Source organism: Panthera uncia, chromosome E1 (assembly GCF_023721935.1).
Source record: "Panthera uncia isolate 11264 chromosome E1, Puncia_PCG_1.0, whole genome shotgun sequence".
In the NCBI taxonomy this organism is placed as follows: Eukaryota; Metazoa; Chordata; class Mammalia; order Carnivora; family Felidae; genus Panthera; species Panthera uncia.
The window spans coordinates 16,789,162-16,806,689 of record NC_064814.1 but is presented as its reverse complement, the minus strand read 5'-3'; the positions used below and the strand labels follow the sequence as shown (position 1 = coordinate 16,806,689).

General features: G+C 37.2%; 1 protein-coding gene across 2 annotated transcripts in view; it reads right to left on the bottom strand.

Annotated features, from left to right (window-relative positions):
* The window catches only part of DDX42 (DEAD-box helicase 42), a 39,700-nt gene that overhangs the window by 8,308 nt on the left and 13,864 nt on the right, over positions 1 to 17,528 (bottom strand). Inside the window, exons 3-12 of one of the 2 annotated variants that reach the window (XM_049636331.1) lie at positions 16,076 to 16,226; positions 11,598 to 11,659; positions 10,195 to 10,231; positions 9,239 to 9,388; positions 5,823 to 5,927; positions 3,876 to 3,995; positions 2,829 to 3,005; positions 1,996 to 2,124; positions 1,298 to 1,397; positions 679 to 726 (exon numbers count right to left, since the gene is read on the bottom strand). In XM_049636331.1, the coding sequence (XP_049492288.1) occupies positions 679 to 726; positions 1,298 to 1,397; positions 1,996 to 2,124; positions 2,829 to 3,005; positions 3,876 to 3,995; positions 5,823 to 5,927; positions 9,239 to 9,388; positions 10,195 to 10,231; positions 11,598 to 11,659; positions 16,076 to 16,226 (1,079 nt within the window). Of the gene's footprint in view, positions 1 to 678; positions 727 to 1,297; positions 1,398 to 1,995; positions 2,125 to 2,828; positions 3,006 to 3,875; positions 3,996 to 5,822; positions 5,928 to 9,238; positions 9,389 to 10,194; positions 10,232 to 11,597; positions 14,704 to 16,075; positions 16,227 to 17,528 lie in introns of those variants that run through there. The other variant, XM_049636330.1, reaches the window with a different exon arrangement.

Sequence of the window (17,528 nt, the reverse complement as noted above, 5' to 3'; positions counted from 1 at the left end):
CTGATTTACTAAGGAAAAAACATTTTCCTTTTTCTATTTTTATACATTTTCAGGTAAGACGGGGACTGTCCGCATGGTTCAAAGAGGCTCCTGATTGGGGCGCCTAGGTGGCGCAGTCGGTTAAGCGTCCGACTTCAGCTCAGGTCACGATCTCGCGGTCTGTGAGTTCGAGCCCCGCGTCAGGCTCTGGGCTGATGGCTCGGAGCCTGGAGCCTGTTTCCGATTCTGTGTCTCCCTCTCTCTCTGCCCCTCCCCCATTCATGCTCCGTCTCTCTCTGTCCCAAAAATAAATAAAAAACGTTGAAAAAAAAAAATTAAAAAAAAATAAAAAAATAAACAAAACAAAACAAAACAAAACAAAAAAAAGCCCAAAGAGGCTCCTGACTTCAAATCAGCAGATCTGCACTGTGCTTTGCCTCTACATGCTGATAACATCGTGTAACTTGGGACAAGTCACTTAATCCTCAGCCTGGGGTTATCCTCCGCAAAAACAAGTGAGTTACATCTGATGATCTCTAAAGTCCTGTCAAGTTCAGACAGACTATTTTTATGTCCTCCTCTATGGTTCTCACCAGGACACACATGATCATTTTTGCTGCCATACTGTGAGTGCTTATAAAATACTTAATTGTTTATTCTGAATATAAATGTGACTTAATAAAACTGCTTCATACATACTCTGTCTGTCAGGACGGACATGACTTGCTATGGATCGCACCTGGTACTCTGGAAGCAGAATAAAATAACATTAGAAGTCTGTACTATAGTTTGGGATGCTTGGGAAAAAGTCATTATAGTAAAAATCTTCCTATGAGAAGTTATAACTATTAAGGAAAATTTGAAACTCCTAGACCTATCATTTAGTATGAAACCCAGAAACACTTTCCCTCCTCCCAGCTGGGCTGGGCCCAGCAGTGTTCCAATCAGTAAAGATGGGTTATTCAAAATTTCACACATCTGGCTTAGTTAGTCAGGGAGGACAGGAAAGCAAAGGGCCTTCAATGATACGACATCCACCTACCTAAGAACACAGAACTTGACCTCTATGATTAAAGGCATATGAATAAAAATATAGAGAAAATATTCCTCCTATATACAAAGGCACTTCCAAATATCTGTAACCCAGCCAAGCCTAATGTATACTTCCTGAGAGAACTCCTAAAAATAGCTAACCATCTAATCCTGTACAAGAGTATTTTTAGCTTCTCTCATACAGAAAGAAAAAAAGTCTAGAAAGACAAGGAAAAAGCAAGTATCATGAGGATGGGAGCAGAAGAAACTGGTATTAAAGGCATACCAAATCCCATGTCAAACATGCGATCTGCTTCATCAAACACAAGGTAAGAGACCCTTTGAAGATTGGTAGCTTTCTTCTTCACGTGATCAATCAGCCGACCCTGTAAGATTCACAAAATGTATAGTGAGTATAATTAAAGGCATTTACAAGAACTTTCTATAATTGTGTTCCTGGCAAAAGTGCTAATAATCCAGTTGTAGACTGTAAGACGCTGGGTCTGACAGCCTTGGACTTCATGCACTACAGAGCACAAAAGAACAGAAAAATTAAAAACCTAATTAAACCTAATTGTGAGAAAATGGCCAGAACTATTTTGTGAGGTATTTTAAAATGACCTAATTTAAAACCTTATTGATGGGGTTTAATGTTTAGACTATACTCTTCTAGGCAATTCTGACTATATTCCAAATATCTTTCTGATTCTTGATGCTCTCAGTAACCACAGACCCATTTTCCAAGAGAGCATTAAAAACAAAACAAAACACAAAAACCGATTTAAAACAAAGGAGAATTTACACCTATTAATCTTAATAGACTGCTAATCTAGTCAACCAATCAAAATTAAACCAAAGTCACAGGGTGAGTATTCTTCACCCTGCTATATCACATTTTAGGGGGCATGCCATTCAATAACCAATCCTTTTTCCATACCATTCCGTAAGTGGCCGAGGAGCCATTTAAACCTAAGACATACTTACTGGGGTACACACAACAATCTCTGCCCCTTCCTGAAGAGCCTTGGCTTGCTCCCACATGCTCCCTCCTCCATACACGGCCACTGATCGAAGATTATACGCTTTCCCAAACCGCTTACATTCTGCATGGATCTGCAAAGTTGTGGACACGATGACATGAACAAACCATGACACTGACAAGTACCTGTTACTACACAAAAGTGAGTTCTGAAAGTAAATGAACCATTATCACGTACATCCCAACAGACTGTCTACAATCTGGATTATTCATTTTTTTAACTTTTTGCCATTATAATTATAATCCATTCTACCCAAACAAAATGAATTAACCCAGGAGGAAAACACAAACAATTCCCATGTATTTTTTCTCTTAAAACAGTGTTTTTTAGGGAAAAGTATGTACTTCATTATGTAGAAAATACATAACAGTACTTTCCAAAAGTTTCCTGGTAGCACAACAACATGAATGTACTTAATGCCACTGAACCATACACTTAAAAAATGATCAAAATTATAAAATGTTATGTTCATTTCACCATATTTTTGAAAAAAGTTTCCCGGGGCACCTGGGTGGCTCAGTCGGTTAAGTGTCTGACTTTGGCTCAGGTCATGATCTCATGGTTTGTGAGTTCAAGCCCCATGTCAGGCTATGTGCTAATAGCAGATCCTCTGTGCCCCACCCCCTCGCTCACTCCCTCTCTCTAAAATAAACATATTTTTGAAATAAATAAATAATTAAAAAATGAAAAAAGTTTCCCAGTTAATCCTATCCAACTGACTGGCTAGTCCCACATTAGTTCACATACGAAAGGGAGCATTCTACACCAAGTACATACCTGCTGGCAAAGCTCCCTAGTAGGACACACGATCACTGCAATCGGTCCATCACCTGGTTCCAGTTCCTTCTGGTCCATTATATGAATCAACATCGGCCAGATAAAGGCGGCCGTTTTTCCACTGCCTGTTTTGGCAATACCAATCATGTCTCTACCACTTAACGCCACAGGCACGCCCTAGAGAAAAAATAAAATATATCCACCCTAAACTTTAAAATTTTAAAGATGTACTGAAGGAAATCTTGGGGAAATCAATGACATTCATTTCCAAAGGAACAAGAAATAACCTGATGGGTTATGCACACTGTCTATAAATTAACAAGAAATACCTAGCATTTCCATAAAATTCCTGATTTATAGGAAATAATATTATCATTCTCTTCACGTGGATCAGCCACCATTTACAAAATATGAATGACTGTATTTAGCCTGAGATACAGAAATGAAAAACTGCAATTCATAGTGTAAGTGAATTGCTAAAATTAAAAAATAAAATTTCCCCATGAGAAGGTAGACTATCTCACTCATCCAGAAAATTCTCATATTCTGTATAGGAATGAATAAATCCAACATATAAATGGAAAACAAGTTATTACTTCCAGTTACAGAAGTGAGAATTTTCATATCAGAGACAAAGGATTCCTAGTCACTGACAGTGCTATATTTGTCTACACACAAATCTTTTTTGTTACGTTTAGGCTAATGAATTGTTTTCTTCAGGTTGTATCTTTAAGACATTTATTAGATACAAAAGAATATTTCCCAGCCCTATTAGCAACATCTTAGAATGGTAAATAATTCACTTCTGCTCTTTAATTTTTAAAGATTTCAAAAATATTCTTGGATTTCATGTATGTTCTCCCCCCTCCCCCCCCCCCTTAATTAAAGCAAAAGGACTAAGCCAAAGAGGAAATATTTAGACCACTTCTTTCCACGTCAATATAATTCTGGATCAAATGCTGTTTTACTGTTCTGCATTGTTTGTAGAATAAGTATGGTCACTGGATATGATTCTACCTTGTTTTTCTTTCATTATGTTTTACTTACCTGGCACTGTATTGGAGTGGGCTGTGTGTACTCAGATTTCCGAATCTGGTGCATAAGTTGTTCATCAAACCCAAAATGAGCAAAACTACTTCCTGGTCTAGGAGGTGCAGCACCAGAGACCTAGAGATAAAGACAACTCCCAGGAATGACTCATACTTCAAAATAAGCAGCATCGGAAGTTCAATGGTGTTTACCTGTATCTTATACTTAGCTTGAGTATAAAAAAGGGAAAATACAAGTCTGTGGCCAAACACATACACTGTTTGAAAAGGCAGAACTCAAATAATAACGGATCTAAAACCTCACATAAAAAACTCCATGTTAAATATTCCTGAGATAATTGTCATATGATTTAAAATGATTAAGTGCCCCATTTGCAATGACATGGATGGAGCTAAAGTGTATTATGCTATACAAAATAAGTCAGAGAAAGACAAATACCATTATGATTTCACTCACAGGTGGAATTTAAGAAAGAAAACAGATGAAAATAGGGGGAGGGAAGGAAGAGTAAGATAAACAGAGAAGGGAGACAAACCATAAGAGATTCTTCACTATGGAGAACAAACTGAGGGTTGCTGGAGAAGAGGTGGGGGACAGGGAGGATGGGCTAAATGGGTGATGTGCATCAAGGTGGGCACTTGTTGGGATGAGCAGTGGGTGTTATATGTAAGTGATGAATCACTAAATTCTACTCCTGAAACCAATATTACACTACAGGTTAACTAACTTGAATCTACATAAAATCTTGGAAGGAAAAAAACAAAACAGATAAACTGGGAAAGATTTGAAAAAATTTTTAAAATGATTAAGAGCCTAGAAAGCTCTTAAATCAAGATTTCCTTATAAGAAATAAAAAATATTGCTCAATGATTGGAAAAAGACATGAGTATTTTTTGCCATTTTGCAGTAACTTAACCAGATGGTAGAAAAAAATTAAAATTTACTCTTCAAATAAAAAGGGCAAATGAGCTCCAAATAAGACATGTCTATACCCACTGGATACAATCTATTGTTTCCAGTTTTAGTTCTGCCTGAAGAATCAAGTATCCTACTTAATGATGGTCCACAGCCACAGTAAAACATTGTTCAAACTACTCAGGTGAAGAATGGGGTTTATAGCCTCCTTTTTGACTCTAACAGTAGTAGCCTTGCAATGCTTCTCATACTGATATATCTGATCAGTATTTCACTTAAAGGGCTTTTTTGAGGGGGAGGAGTGGGGGGTGGTTAGCCTTGGAAAATAGACAATACGTGCATATGCATGCATCCTCTCTGGGAAAACAGAAGTTCAAATGTCACATAGAAACTGGTAAGGCAGATACAGGCCAGAAAGCTGTCCGCACTAGAGTAGATATTACTGTATCATCTGTGTGTTTCACTTAACTAACATCCAGCAGTGCCTAAACAATGAGGTCAATGTGCAACCCAAAGCTTTTTGGCAATTTAAAACTATTATCCTGAAATGAGTGCATATTCTAAGGTGTTAATTTCCTCTTCTAATTATTTTAAACATATGCTACATATTAATTTGAGTATACCTTAATTTAAAAATATCCTAGGATTCCACATATTGTTTGCATCTATTAATCTTGTCTCCTCTTCCTGAAGTTGGGACTTATATTCTTCATTTCTAGCCCACCCAACACAGTTCCTAGCACACTGTACTCGCTGCAGAATTACTTACTGATTTTAAGGTCACAATGACTTACTATTTCAATACAACATACAAAATTGAATACATATTCATGTGTGTTGCATTAAAGATATAACAATTCTATCCCAAAATAGGTGGAAGACTAAAACAATAAAATCAAGACACAGGAGCCTTGCTATCAAAGATAGTCCAAGGACCATTAGAAAAGAAGGTTATTTTAGTTTGGATAAGCAATAATAGTAACTGTCAACTAATTAATATAAGAATATTTAGCACCATGGTTGACTTACCCGAAGATTGAGCTTATGACGGAGATCTATTAGCTGCTGAGGGGTGAGGTTGGTTATCTCTTCATGTTCATTGTAAAAATTTTTTTCAAATGGTGGATAGTCAATCTGCAGGTCCAATTATTCAAAGTTAGTCTAGAATTCAAGAGTCAATCCTGTAAGTTTGATTTTAATGCAAAATAACCTTTTACACATATTACACAAGTAAAGCCTTAACCAGCTAGTGAGGACAAAAGAATTCACTTATTCATGACACACATCCCAAATGTACAGCCAGTATCTTTTCCTGTATTCATTTTCTATATAAACACCAACCTACTTCCTTTTTTTTTTTTAATTTTTTTTTTTAGCGTTTATTTAATTTTGAGAGAGAGAGAGACAGAGCATGAATGGGGGAGGGTCAGAGAGAGGGAGACACAGAATCTGAAACAGGCTCCAAGCTCTGAGCTGTCAGCACGGAGCCCAACGCAGGGCTCGAACCCATGGACCGCGAGATCATGACCTGAGCCGAAGTTGGCTGCTTAACCAACTGAGCCACCCAGGTGCCCCACCAACCTACTTCCTAAAGACACTCTTAAAGGATACCTCAGATCTGAACAACCGTGATGCAGACTAAGGAATCTACAACGCCAAAGGCCTCAGAAGACAAGTATTTTAAAGACATTCCACCCTATAACATTTAAATACATGTTTTGGAATAAGCTGTTCACACAGCTCTGGCATTTTTAAAAAACTTTTTTTTAATGTTTATTTATTTTTGAGAGAGAGAGAGAGAACAGGGGAGGAGCAGAGAGATAGGGAGACAGAATCAGAAGTGAGCCCCAGGCTCCGAGCTGTTAGCACAGAGCCCAAGGCAGGGCTCGAACTCACAAGCTGGGAGATCATGACCTGAGCCAAAGTCGGACGCTTAACCAACTGAGCCACCCAGGTGCCTCTCATAGCTCTAGCATTTAGAAACATTTCTAATATTTCCTCTGAGGAGAGCTCTGGCTTTAGAGGGAGTTCTACTCTTTTTAAAACCTGAAACTCTTTATGTAACTTTTAAAAACTGTATGGCTAAGTATTTCTTATTCTAAAGAGGGAAAAAGTCATTCCTGACACTCTTTTCATAACTTATTGTACCAGGACTATAAAAAGAGGCATATCAGGGGTGCCTGGGTGGCTCAGTTAGTTAAGCACCTGACTTCGGCTCAGGTCATGATCTCACAGTTAGTGGGTTCAAGACCCGCGTCAGGCTCTGTGCTGACAGCTCGGAGCCTGGAGCCTGCTTCGGATTCTGTGTCTCCCTCTCTGTCTCTGACTCTCCCCGCTCACACTGTTTCTCTCTCCCATAAATAATAAACATTAAAAAAAAAAAAAAAAAAAAAGGCATATCACCACTTACACATTTGGCTGATTCTCTTTAACCACATAAGAGATCTACAATAAAATGACATTAACTGTGGGTGCAACCTAAAGTTTAATTATATTTCTATGGTATGATCAACAAAAAAAGTAAGCATTGTTTTAAAAGTTCCCCTTTAGCACTACTGTTGCACTAAGCTGTAACAGGATGTTCTTCAGTTCTCTTTATCAGAATGAAAGCTCCATAAGGGCAAGAATTCTTGTTCACAAATTTTACATACAAATATGTAATTTTTTGCATATGGGTATGAAATAGAGTCATAAATATACAAATAAATACTTAATGTGAATGTGAACAAAGCTACTTATAGGCAGAAGGGTTATCCTTTTCCTTACTGCTGGTCTCTCTGGGCAGACTGCCCACACTACATGTGAACAACTGTGGGCCACCCTAGCATGATGATGAGATTTGAGAGCTTCACCAAGGATCTCAAGTATTTTATGAGATGATTATTTCAAGTACTTATGTGTTTTTCCTTATTAGGCCATCATCCTTTGTCATAGATGCTTCCTCTCACATCAGTCTCACATACTTAGTTTCATCTGCCACATGTAAAATACCAAGGCATTATTTGGTAGCATCTGTGCAAAAGGAAACATTTCAAAAACTGAATATAATCCATAGTCTAGACCAGTCGTTTTCAAACTTTTTTGTCTCAGATGCCCTAAAAAACATGAACTTTTGCTTGTGTGGGTTTCATGCATTGACATTTACCATACTAAAACTAAAACTGAGAAATGTCTTTAAGATTTACTCATTTGAAAATACACTCGTTATACTCTAACATAAAAGCCTTAATTTTTAAAAAGTCATAACCTTGTTTTACATTTTTACAAATCTTTTTTAAAGTTTTACTTAAGTGATCTTAATCTCTTCACCCACTGTGGCGCTCAAACTCACAACCCCAAGATCAAGAGTTGGATGCTCTACCGACCAAGCCAGCAAGGTGCCCCTTTTTTACAAATCTTTTTACAAGTCTAACTTAAAAGAAATTGGTTCCTACTATATTTAGATTGTTGCAACATATTGCTTTGATTGAAACCTATGAAGAAAATCTGGCCTCACAAACATGTAATTGGAAAGGGAAGAGAGTATTTAATAGTCTTTTCAAATTATTGTGGATTTTTACTCTTCTTTGATAGTATACTAAGACTTGATCAGTGGTCACTTTTTTTTTTTTTTTTTTTTTTACAATGTTTATTTATTTTGAGAGAGAGAGAACAAGCAGGGGAGAGGCACAGAGAGAGGGAGAGAGAATCACAAGCAGGCTCCATGCTCAGCTTGAGGAGCCCGACGTGGGGCTTGATCTCACTACTGACAGATCACGACCTGAGCTGATACCAAGAGTCAGATGCTTAAGTGAGCCACCCAGGCACCCCTGAAAATTCTTTTGGACTTTGTGGACTCCCTGAATAGATCCTTCTAGGAGTCCTTGAACCACAATGTGAGAACCACTGTCCTAGACCTAGACTCACTAAGGCATGCAAGGTCTAGTCTGATATTTAACCTGAATGAAACACAGATTTTTTTCAAGTGGATATACCAATATCCTCATTCTCTTTTCCTGACTTAAGGAAACTAAAATTCCTAGTTCCACTTTGAAGCAACAGTCTCTCATCTGCTCCAGATCTGAGAGAAACAAGACTTACGGCAATTAAAAAAACATCTGTGTTTTTTCACAGATGTTGTTTCAACATCATCATTTTGAAAGGTAGATGATGATCTGGAAAACAAGTACAAAAAACTGCTTTAAAAAATTCTTAGCCTAAAATCAAACGGGAGCAAGAGATTCAGCTAAACCTTGAACAACAACATAGGCTATAAAGCCTGAACCACTCAATCACTTTCAGACTCAACTACACAGCAGACATGAGAAGATCCCAAAGAACACATATTTTCGTGACATAAGGAGTATGAATCAGGATTACTCAAATATTGCAAAAACCTAGCATTAAAGCTGAAGAGAACTATCAGCTTTTGAAATGAGAATCAAATTTAGCAGGAAACACCATACCTCTGAATGATCAATGGGAGGAAGAGGATCAATGATTTTCTTGGAAGGTGCAATTGGATTTCCATCACTATCATATTCCAAATTATCTTCTTCTTCCTCCTGAACCACACCAGCAGTTGGGTTCTCTGCCATGTACCGAAAATAAGCTTCCTGCAGGAAAGCACAAGAACATAATCATATTCAAATACAACTAAGAACATTTCTGCTCCTGTAATTGGTGCACACAGTGTACCAGATGACTGCACAGTTTAATACCTACCAAGTAAGGCAAGACTTTAACTAGCAATGATTCCTTTAACAACAGCAGTATTCATAGGGACAATCAGAAAAAACGAATGAGACAGTTAGTACTACACAATGATTTAACAAGAAGCTTTACAAATCTGTCTGTCCCACAGTCTTCCTGGGGTGGGGTGTCTACCTATCCTGTCCAGAGCTGTGGAACACATGCTATGGATTTACCATCCAAGTTTGGAAGTTGACACTGATTAGAAGGGTCACAAACCTGGAAAGGGCTACTGCTCATTCTGTTTCCCTTCTCACCATCCCACAACTGGACATTGGTGGAAAAATACTAAAGGCCACTCATTAAATTAATGTTCCATCTTGAAATACAAAAATCACAAACAGACCCTTAGAAAGAGGTAGAGGTTAGATGTTGCTAGAGGCCATCGGTAGATCCCATATTACTTCTTGATTCAGCAGTATAAACATTAATTTTGAAAAAAAAAAATCAAGCTGAATAAAGCTCATGATTTGTTTTTGATGTCCTAGTTGATCAAAAGTTCCATCTTCAACATGGGGGAAAGCCATGTGAATTTTTCTATTACCAACTAGTCATACATGTAGAAAAGGAGCAAGGAATGGCCATTTCAGTGAAGGCAAGCTCTAGCTTGTCCCCAGTATAGACTTTGTGGGGTAAAAATAAAAGATAGAAATACTGCATAGGAACTCACTTGGTCATCTTCCTCTTCAATGTCATCTCGAATACCCCTGGAAAAACAAGCGGAGAAACAAACTTCCCTGCAAATGTTCCACATACCCAGCTCCATACTTATAGCAGATTAGTGTTGAATTCCATACAGTAGCACAGGAACACTCAACACTAACAATAACAAAGCAACAATAAGCACACTGTAAACTATCCATCCATCATACATGTGTGGCTTCACTCTAGAAGCTGCAGTTTGCATGGGATGATATGTTACTCCTAGAAACATCAATTACTAACGAGGATAAGGAGTAAAAACTTTTGAAGATAGATACCCAAGGATCCTAGCCTTGTCAACCCCATACGACAAACACAATACAGTTGTAAAACGCATTTTAAAAAGCAAACTGCATTTTATAAAAAGACAAAAAAATAAATAAATAAATAACCCTGGCATACACTAAAAAGAATATCACAATTTTAATTTCCCCAGAGTTTCTAAGTCTGGAGTGACTGGATTCAGCCAAAGTCCTTGGGGACAAAGAAAAACTATCTTAACTCTTTTGTAACTTTGGTACTAAAACTCCTAAGCAGTTCCCATGGAGAAGGGGGGCCATCGCCACTTGCAGCGCCTGTCAGGAGCTACAGAAAGTATGGCTGCTAAGTTCCCACAACCATGTCTTTCTAATCAGACTTTCTGCCTGACCTAGAGCACTTGTTGTTCTCAAGGCAGGCAACATCACCAGTGCAGGGCAGCCAGGAGAGGGTACAACACACGGTAAGCACCAAAGAGAGGGCCGAACCTCCATATGGCACAGGAACCTTGCGGGGGGGGGCCTGAGGCACTGACTGCCACACAGGAGGAAATCCAACCACGCCTACCTGTGCCTGGTAGCAAAAGCCTTAAGAGGGGTGTATTCAGAAAGGGAAAGAGGAGAATTCTCTTTCCCAGAAAATAAAGTATTTCAAGTTCTGATTAGATGCTAAAGCATGATATCACTCAAGTAAACCAAGTTAATCATTTGTTAATAACACACTTTTTTATGATAATCACCATTACGCCTCATAAGCAATCATACAGACATTAACCTACTTTATGTTAATAATGGGACAAAACTCAGAACAATGAGCCCAAACTTTAGTAATTGTACTCTCTTAATTCCTACTGTAACTCACTCTTGTATCTACTAAAAAACTATTTACAATTAAACACCAAATACTATTCTACTAAAAAGAATGCTTATTATTGCAAATGCAAGACTTTTGTGATGTCTATTACCTACAAAAATAATATTCAAGATACAGGAGTAACTTCAAGTCAAGACATTTGAGAATTTTAATGTTTCTCTATAAACTCTGGGGGAATAAGCTTTGCAATACTTTAGCATTTTTCACGTAACCTTTGTGAGGGAGAAGAAAACAACTTACTTTACGTTTTTTCTTTCCTTGTCCTTTTCTTCAAGCCTCTTCATGTCTCTAGCTGCCTGATCCTAATGAAACAAAAAACCTGTATGGAATCATATCCACTAAAAACATTACGAAGGGAATTTCTTTATAAAGAATTTTTAGATTTGAACTAGTGACATCACAGTTTTGGCTATGCATTTTGACAATTATATCTTGACGCAATCAAAGTGCACTTTTGACAATTTTTAAAATATTTATTTATTTTGAAAGACAGAAAGCAGGGGAGGGGCAGAGAGAGAGAGAGAGAGAGAGAGAGAGAGAGAATCCCAAGCAGGCTCTGCGCTGTCAGTGCAGAGCTCGATGTGGGGCTTAAACTCACAAACTCTGAGAGCTTGACTTGAGCTGAAATCAAAAGTCAGACTCTTAACCAACTGAGCCATCTAGGCACCTAACAATTATTTTTTCAAAGAGAAATGTTCTAAAATCTTGGTTATATATGGACTGCATTGCATACATGGAAAAATTAGAAAAAAATTCCCTGATTGGTTACTCTTTAAAAAAATGAATTGTGGCTGTAAAACGCCTTAAATTCAGGCAAATTAGCCTTTCTCAAAGCATAGCTTAAGACCTTTTACATCAAACTACCAATGGAGTTAGTAAAAAAAAAAAAAAAAAAAATGCAAATTTCTGGATCTGACTTTGGAAAAACTGTTCTCACCATTTGGCAATGTCTGGAGACATTTCTGGTTGCTTCTGGGTGGAGGGAGTGGGAAACAGGGGGGGTTGTTACCAGTATCTAGTGGGTAAAGGCCACAGATACTGATAAACATCCTACAATACACAGGACGGCCCCCATAACAAATTAGCAAACCCCAAATGCCAAAGTCCTGAGGTTGGGAAAACACTGCTCTGAATCTACCAAATCAGAATCCTTGGAGATGGAGTTAAATGCGTGTACTTCACATTTTTCACAGGCAAGTCTTGTATACAGCAAAGTGATAATCACTGATCTAACTCCCTGTTTTATACATGTGAAAATCAAGGTCAGAAGAATTAAGTAATTTTCCCCAAGGTTAAACACATCCTTGCACTACTGCTTCTTGTTACAAAGCAAGTTTTTCTGATTTCTGTGATTTAAAAAACTGTCACTAACTATAACCTAGCATGGTCAGGTGTTCTATCTAATCAAATGTTCCCGATAAAGAGGAGTTATTCTAAAATGAAATACTACATACAAACAAATCTACTTTTTAAGGAACTGAGACAGACATACACTATACTCGAGACTGTAACTGAAGTGAAAATGACATAATGTAACATAAGGAAAGGGCCACAAACACAGGACATATTTTTTTAAGCCCACATGAATCTTTTTTTTTGAAACACTTGCTAAAAATACATCTTCATCGTGAGTTCAAACACTAGAAAAGTTTACACTTTCCAGAACAGAATATACCTGAGATCAAGGATTAATGCAATATTGTGGCAACAACACTCTCTCCAAGATCAGACAATATCCAGTCTCTCTATCCTAAAATCAGCAAAACCCTTTCCAACACTATCCCAAAAAACACCCAGAAGAATGATGCCATGTCAAAAAGATTTACCCTCCTACAGCTTCAACTACTTGAAATGCCAAACAGGAGAAACTGGGCCATTCTTGGATACTTCCACTCAAAAAGGGTTACACCAACTTGCGTTACTAAAAATTTAAATCTGAATTAAAACTGAGAAAATCAACAAATGATTTTACTTATTCACCATTAGGGATTGCAAGATATAATGAGAAACAGCCCTTTGGGAAATGTCCATACGTCAAGAAGATGGGGGGGGAGAAAGATACATATACATATAAGACACCCCAAACATGACAAACCATTTATCGCCTTTACTTGCAGAGAGAACAGCTTAACATACTTACTAAATTGTTACCATGTTGCAAAGCACGTGAAAGTTCTGAATAGTTCTGGTAAGTGTTATGGCAGAAATACAGTACTACAAGAACTCAGATACAGAATGACACAGCAGAAAAGAATATGAGATTTGGAACTGATTCCGGCTCAGCTACTTATAAAGTGCATATTCTTTAAGAGGCAAGTAATTGGGGTTATTCTAAATCAAAGATGGGAAACTGAGTAATGGGTACCAATCTGACAATCGGTAGGAAGTAAACCAGGATAAGAAAAGTTTTTTTTCTTTAGGTATAGACATGCTTTGTTTGCATTTTAACAAGCAGGAATATTCTAAAGAAGCAAGCTCTAATTTTTCCTGTATCAATCACATGGCCCTGAGTCTTTTATTTTCTGATATTTGACAAGAGACCTAAGCTCAGAAAAATATTTCTCCACCGTAAGAAAACTACAACACGAGTGTGATGATAAACAGTTCTAAGTGGCAGCCTCAAAGTCAGGAAGATAAAACAGACTGATAGAACTAAGGTGAACCAGAAAAAGTGAGCCCTATCTAAAGGAGGCAACCATTTGCTCAGCACAAGCCTATTTTTGCCATGCAAAATGCAGGCTTAATACTGCCAGTGTCCACTTTTCAAGAGTCTGCACTTTTAGACAAAATCTCCTGATCTTAAAAATTCTGGCCCACATGTTTAAAAAGCAGTATCTAGGCCAAACAAAAATATCTATATTGGATTCTCTCTTCCCTCCTTTCTTAGAGAGGATATCTGGCTTAAGTCTTAGGTTACAAGTAAATGAGAAACCTGGAAGGACTTTATTTCATAAGCAACGAAGCGACAGTTTTTAAGTAAGAGGAATAACACCATAAGCAACATGCTTTAGTCTAATTACTCTGTTTTTGTATACCACATAAATGGGAGAACAGAAAGCCTAAAACAGGGAGAAAATTTAGATCAGGCAAGAGGTAATGAAAGTGTAAAGCACACTGACTATAGTGGAAGCAGAAAGGAACAGACACAAAAAAATACTACAAAGATGAACAGAACTTGCCAAAGGAGGGGAAAGGTAGCATGATTTACTGGAAAGAGCTAGGTTCTCAGGACTACTAAGCAAGAAAAAATATGGTCCCAGCTCTACCACAAAGCACCAATGGGATTTAGGACAAGGGCTCTGAATTACCATAGGGTTCAATTTATAATCTTCTTAGTTAAAAAATTACATTTCTATGTATTCTTTTCTGCCAATCCCTATTGTTATTTTGAGTATTAAATGAAGTCATGAACATGTTTGATTATCTGGCATTAAGAGGAATATATAAGACAAAGATCTGGTTGAGGAAGAAAAAGATGCCAGGGGGACACCATCCATGTAAAAATGGCCAATATGTTTTAGAAAAGCAGAGCTGAAACCAAAGAGAGACTGTGGAACTAAAGGCATGAATTATTCACACAGAAGTTAAGTTTTAGAAGTGGATGAGGTCACTAGGAATGTATAAAGAGTGAAAATAGCAAATCGACATAGAGAACTGTAAGAATAATCATGTCTGAGAAACTGGAAGAGGATCTTAATAACAGTAACAGACAACAGAGAGGTATGTAATGATTTTTCTTGGTATGATGATATGGTAGTTATGTTTTTTAAGTGTTATAGAGGTGCAGAAATACAAATGGATGAAATGGTACGTCTGAGATTTACTTTAAAATAATCTAAAAGAGGGGGCTAGATAACACAAGATGGGCCAAAAGTTGCTTACTGATAAAGCAGGGTGAAGGGTACGTGGGAGCTCATTATTCTACTTACATGCGTTTGAAATTTTTCATAATAAAAAGTAAATAAATATAAAAGTCAGAGAAATGGAGAAAAAGGACAAAATGCAAAATCACTAAAGCCTAGTGAGAACAGTTTTAAGAAGGAAGCGGTTACAAATTTCAATTTCTACAGGGAGGTCATAGATGCTGATATTAAGAAATAAACATTAAAAGTACAGAATACAGGGGCGCCTGGGTGGCTCAGTCGGTTAAGCGGTCGACTTCGGCTCAGGTTATGATCTCACGGTTTGTGAGTCCGAGCCCCGCATCCAGCTCTGTGCTGACAGCTCAGAGCCTGAAGCCTGCTTCAGGTTCTGTGTCTCCCTCTCTCTGACCCTCCCCCGTTCATGCTCTGTCTCTCTCTGTCTCAAAAATAAATAAACGTTAAAAAAAAAAATTTTTTTAATAAAAAAAAAAGTACAGAATTCATAATTTTAGCAAGTTCCTTAGAAGTTTAACTGCCTTACATAAATATGTACTTAATAAATTGACACTGAATGAAATAATGTTCATTCCATTAAGAATATACAAAGAAATATTAAAACTTACATACAAATCTTGAGCTACCCTTGTTCAAGGGTCACAGTTCAAATTTTTAGGCATTGATCATCTCTGAAAATGCTACAGGGCATGTGGATGTATGTTTAAGAAACTATAGAGTAGGAGAGCAAAATCCTCCCCAAAAAGGGTCAGAAAGCAAATTCTGAATGACTGAATAACTAGGTTAATTTGGTATCTTTCTAACTGCTGCAACTTCTAACAAAACAGCCTCGATACTTGCCTCCACTTCAGCCATGAATGCCTCCAAGGGATCATCATCGCTGTCAGAATCTGGTGGCTTGGAATGGAACTGCTGGCGGGTAGGTGAGTTTTCGGCAGGAATATAAGGCAAATCAACATTGCTAGAGTCTTCTTCCTCATCTTCAAAATATCTGAAAATTAAAATGCACAATTAATAAAGGGAGTGTTTACTTTGGGGTTGGTGGATCCTTCGTTCAACAGAAATTTTTACTATGGTATATGTAGGTTACTATTAAAAGATCTGAACTCTACATGTTAAATTAGAGATCTCCAGGCTTTAGCAAACAACCTAATTATTATTGTTTAATATATACAAAATTCTAATACTGAGAAAAAAAAGGGGAAAAACAGTCACACCAAATTCTCCCATTTTTAGCATCTATTCAAATCACATTCTAGTTCTGTTAAAAGGGATGAGTTTTTAGTACAAATTTAGTATATCATTGTTGAATAGATATATCAAATATTAGAGTTTGTGGTATGGAAAAAATTACTTTTGTATGAAATATTAAAAATCTAGTGTTTTTTTTTTTTTAATATAATCCTTCAAAAACATTTTAGCAATATATTCACAAGGCTAGGTAGGGACTTCAGAAATGTTGGGCTACTTTCTGAGGACAGAACACTTACAGTTAAAAATATATGCTCAGGGACACCTGGGTGGCTCAGTCAGTTGAGTGTTGGACTCCTGATTCTGGCTCAGGTCATGACCTCACTGTTTTCTGAGTTTAAGTCCCATGTGGGCTCTGTGCTGACAACACGGAGCCTGGTTGAGATTCTCCCTTTTCTTGCCCTTCCCCTACTCATGCACGCATATGTGCACTCTCTCCCTCAAAATAAATAAATAATCTTTAAAATAAATAAATAAATAAATAAATACATGCTTAATCTAAAATCATTCCCCATACTTAAGTATTCAGAAAAACAACTTCAAGGTCTGGAAAAGTATCCTTCTCTATAGCTCTTTATAAACTAAAACACAACAAAAACAATGTTTACATTTAACCTCAAAATTAAATAGTAATACAACCAAATATTAAATAAATAACAATTGCAGTTTAAAATTTTAAAGCATTTCAGGTTTTTGCAGGAATTATTTTAAAAGCTCTAACAACTGTTATGTGCTATATACACACACGCATATTCATTTATATAGGTTTCATTTAACTAATGAAAAAGTATCCTTGAATTGGTAAAATGCTCTTTAATGATCCTTGACTTTTCTAAGTCTTAAACATCTACTTCTGTATTCCTGCCACATACCAGTTTTTTTTTTTACTTTTTTTTTTTTTTTAACGTTTATTCATATTTTGAGACAGAGTGTGAGTGGGGGAGGGGCAGAGAGAGAGGGAGACACAGAATCTAAAGAAGGCTCCAGGTTCTGAACTGACAGCACAGAGCCTGACGTGGGGCTCGAACTCACAGATTGTGAG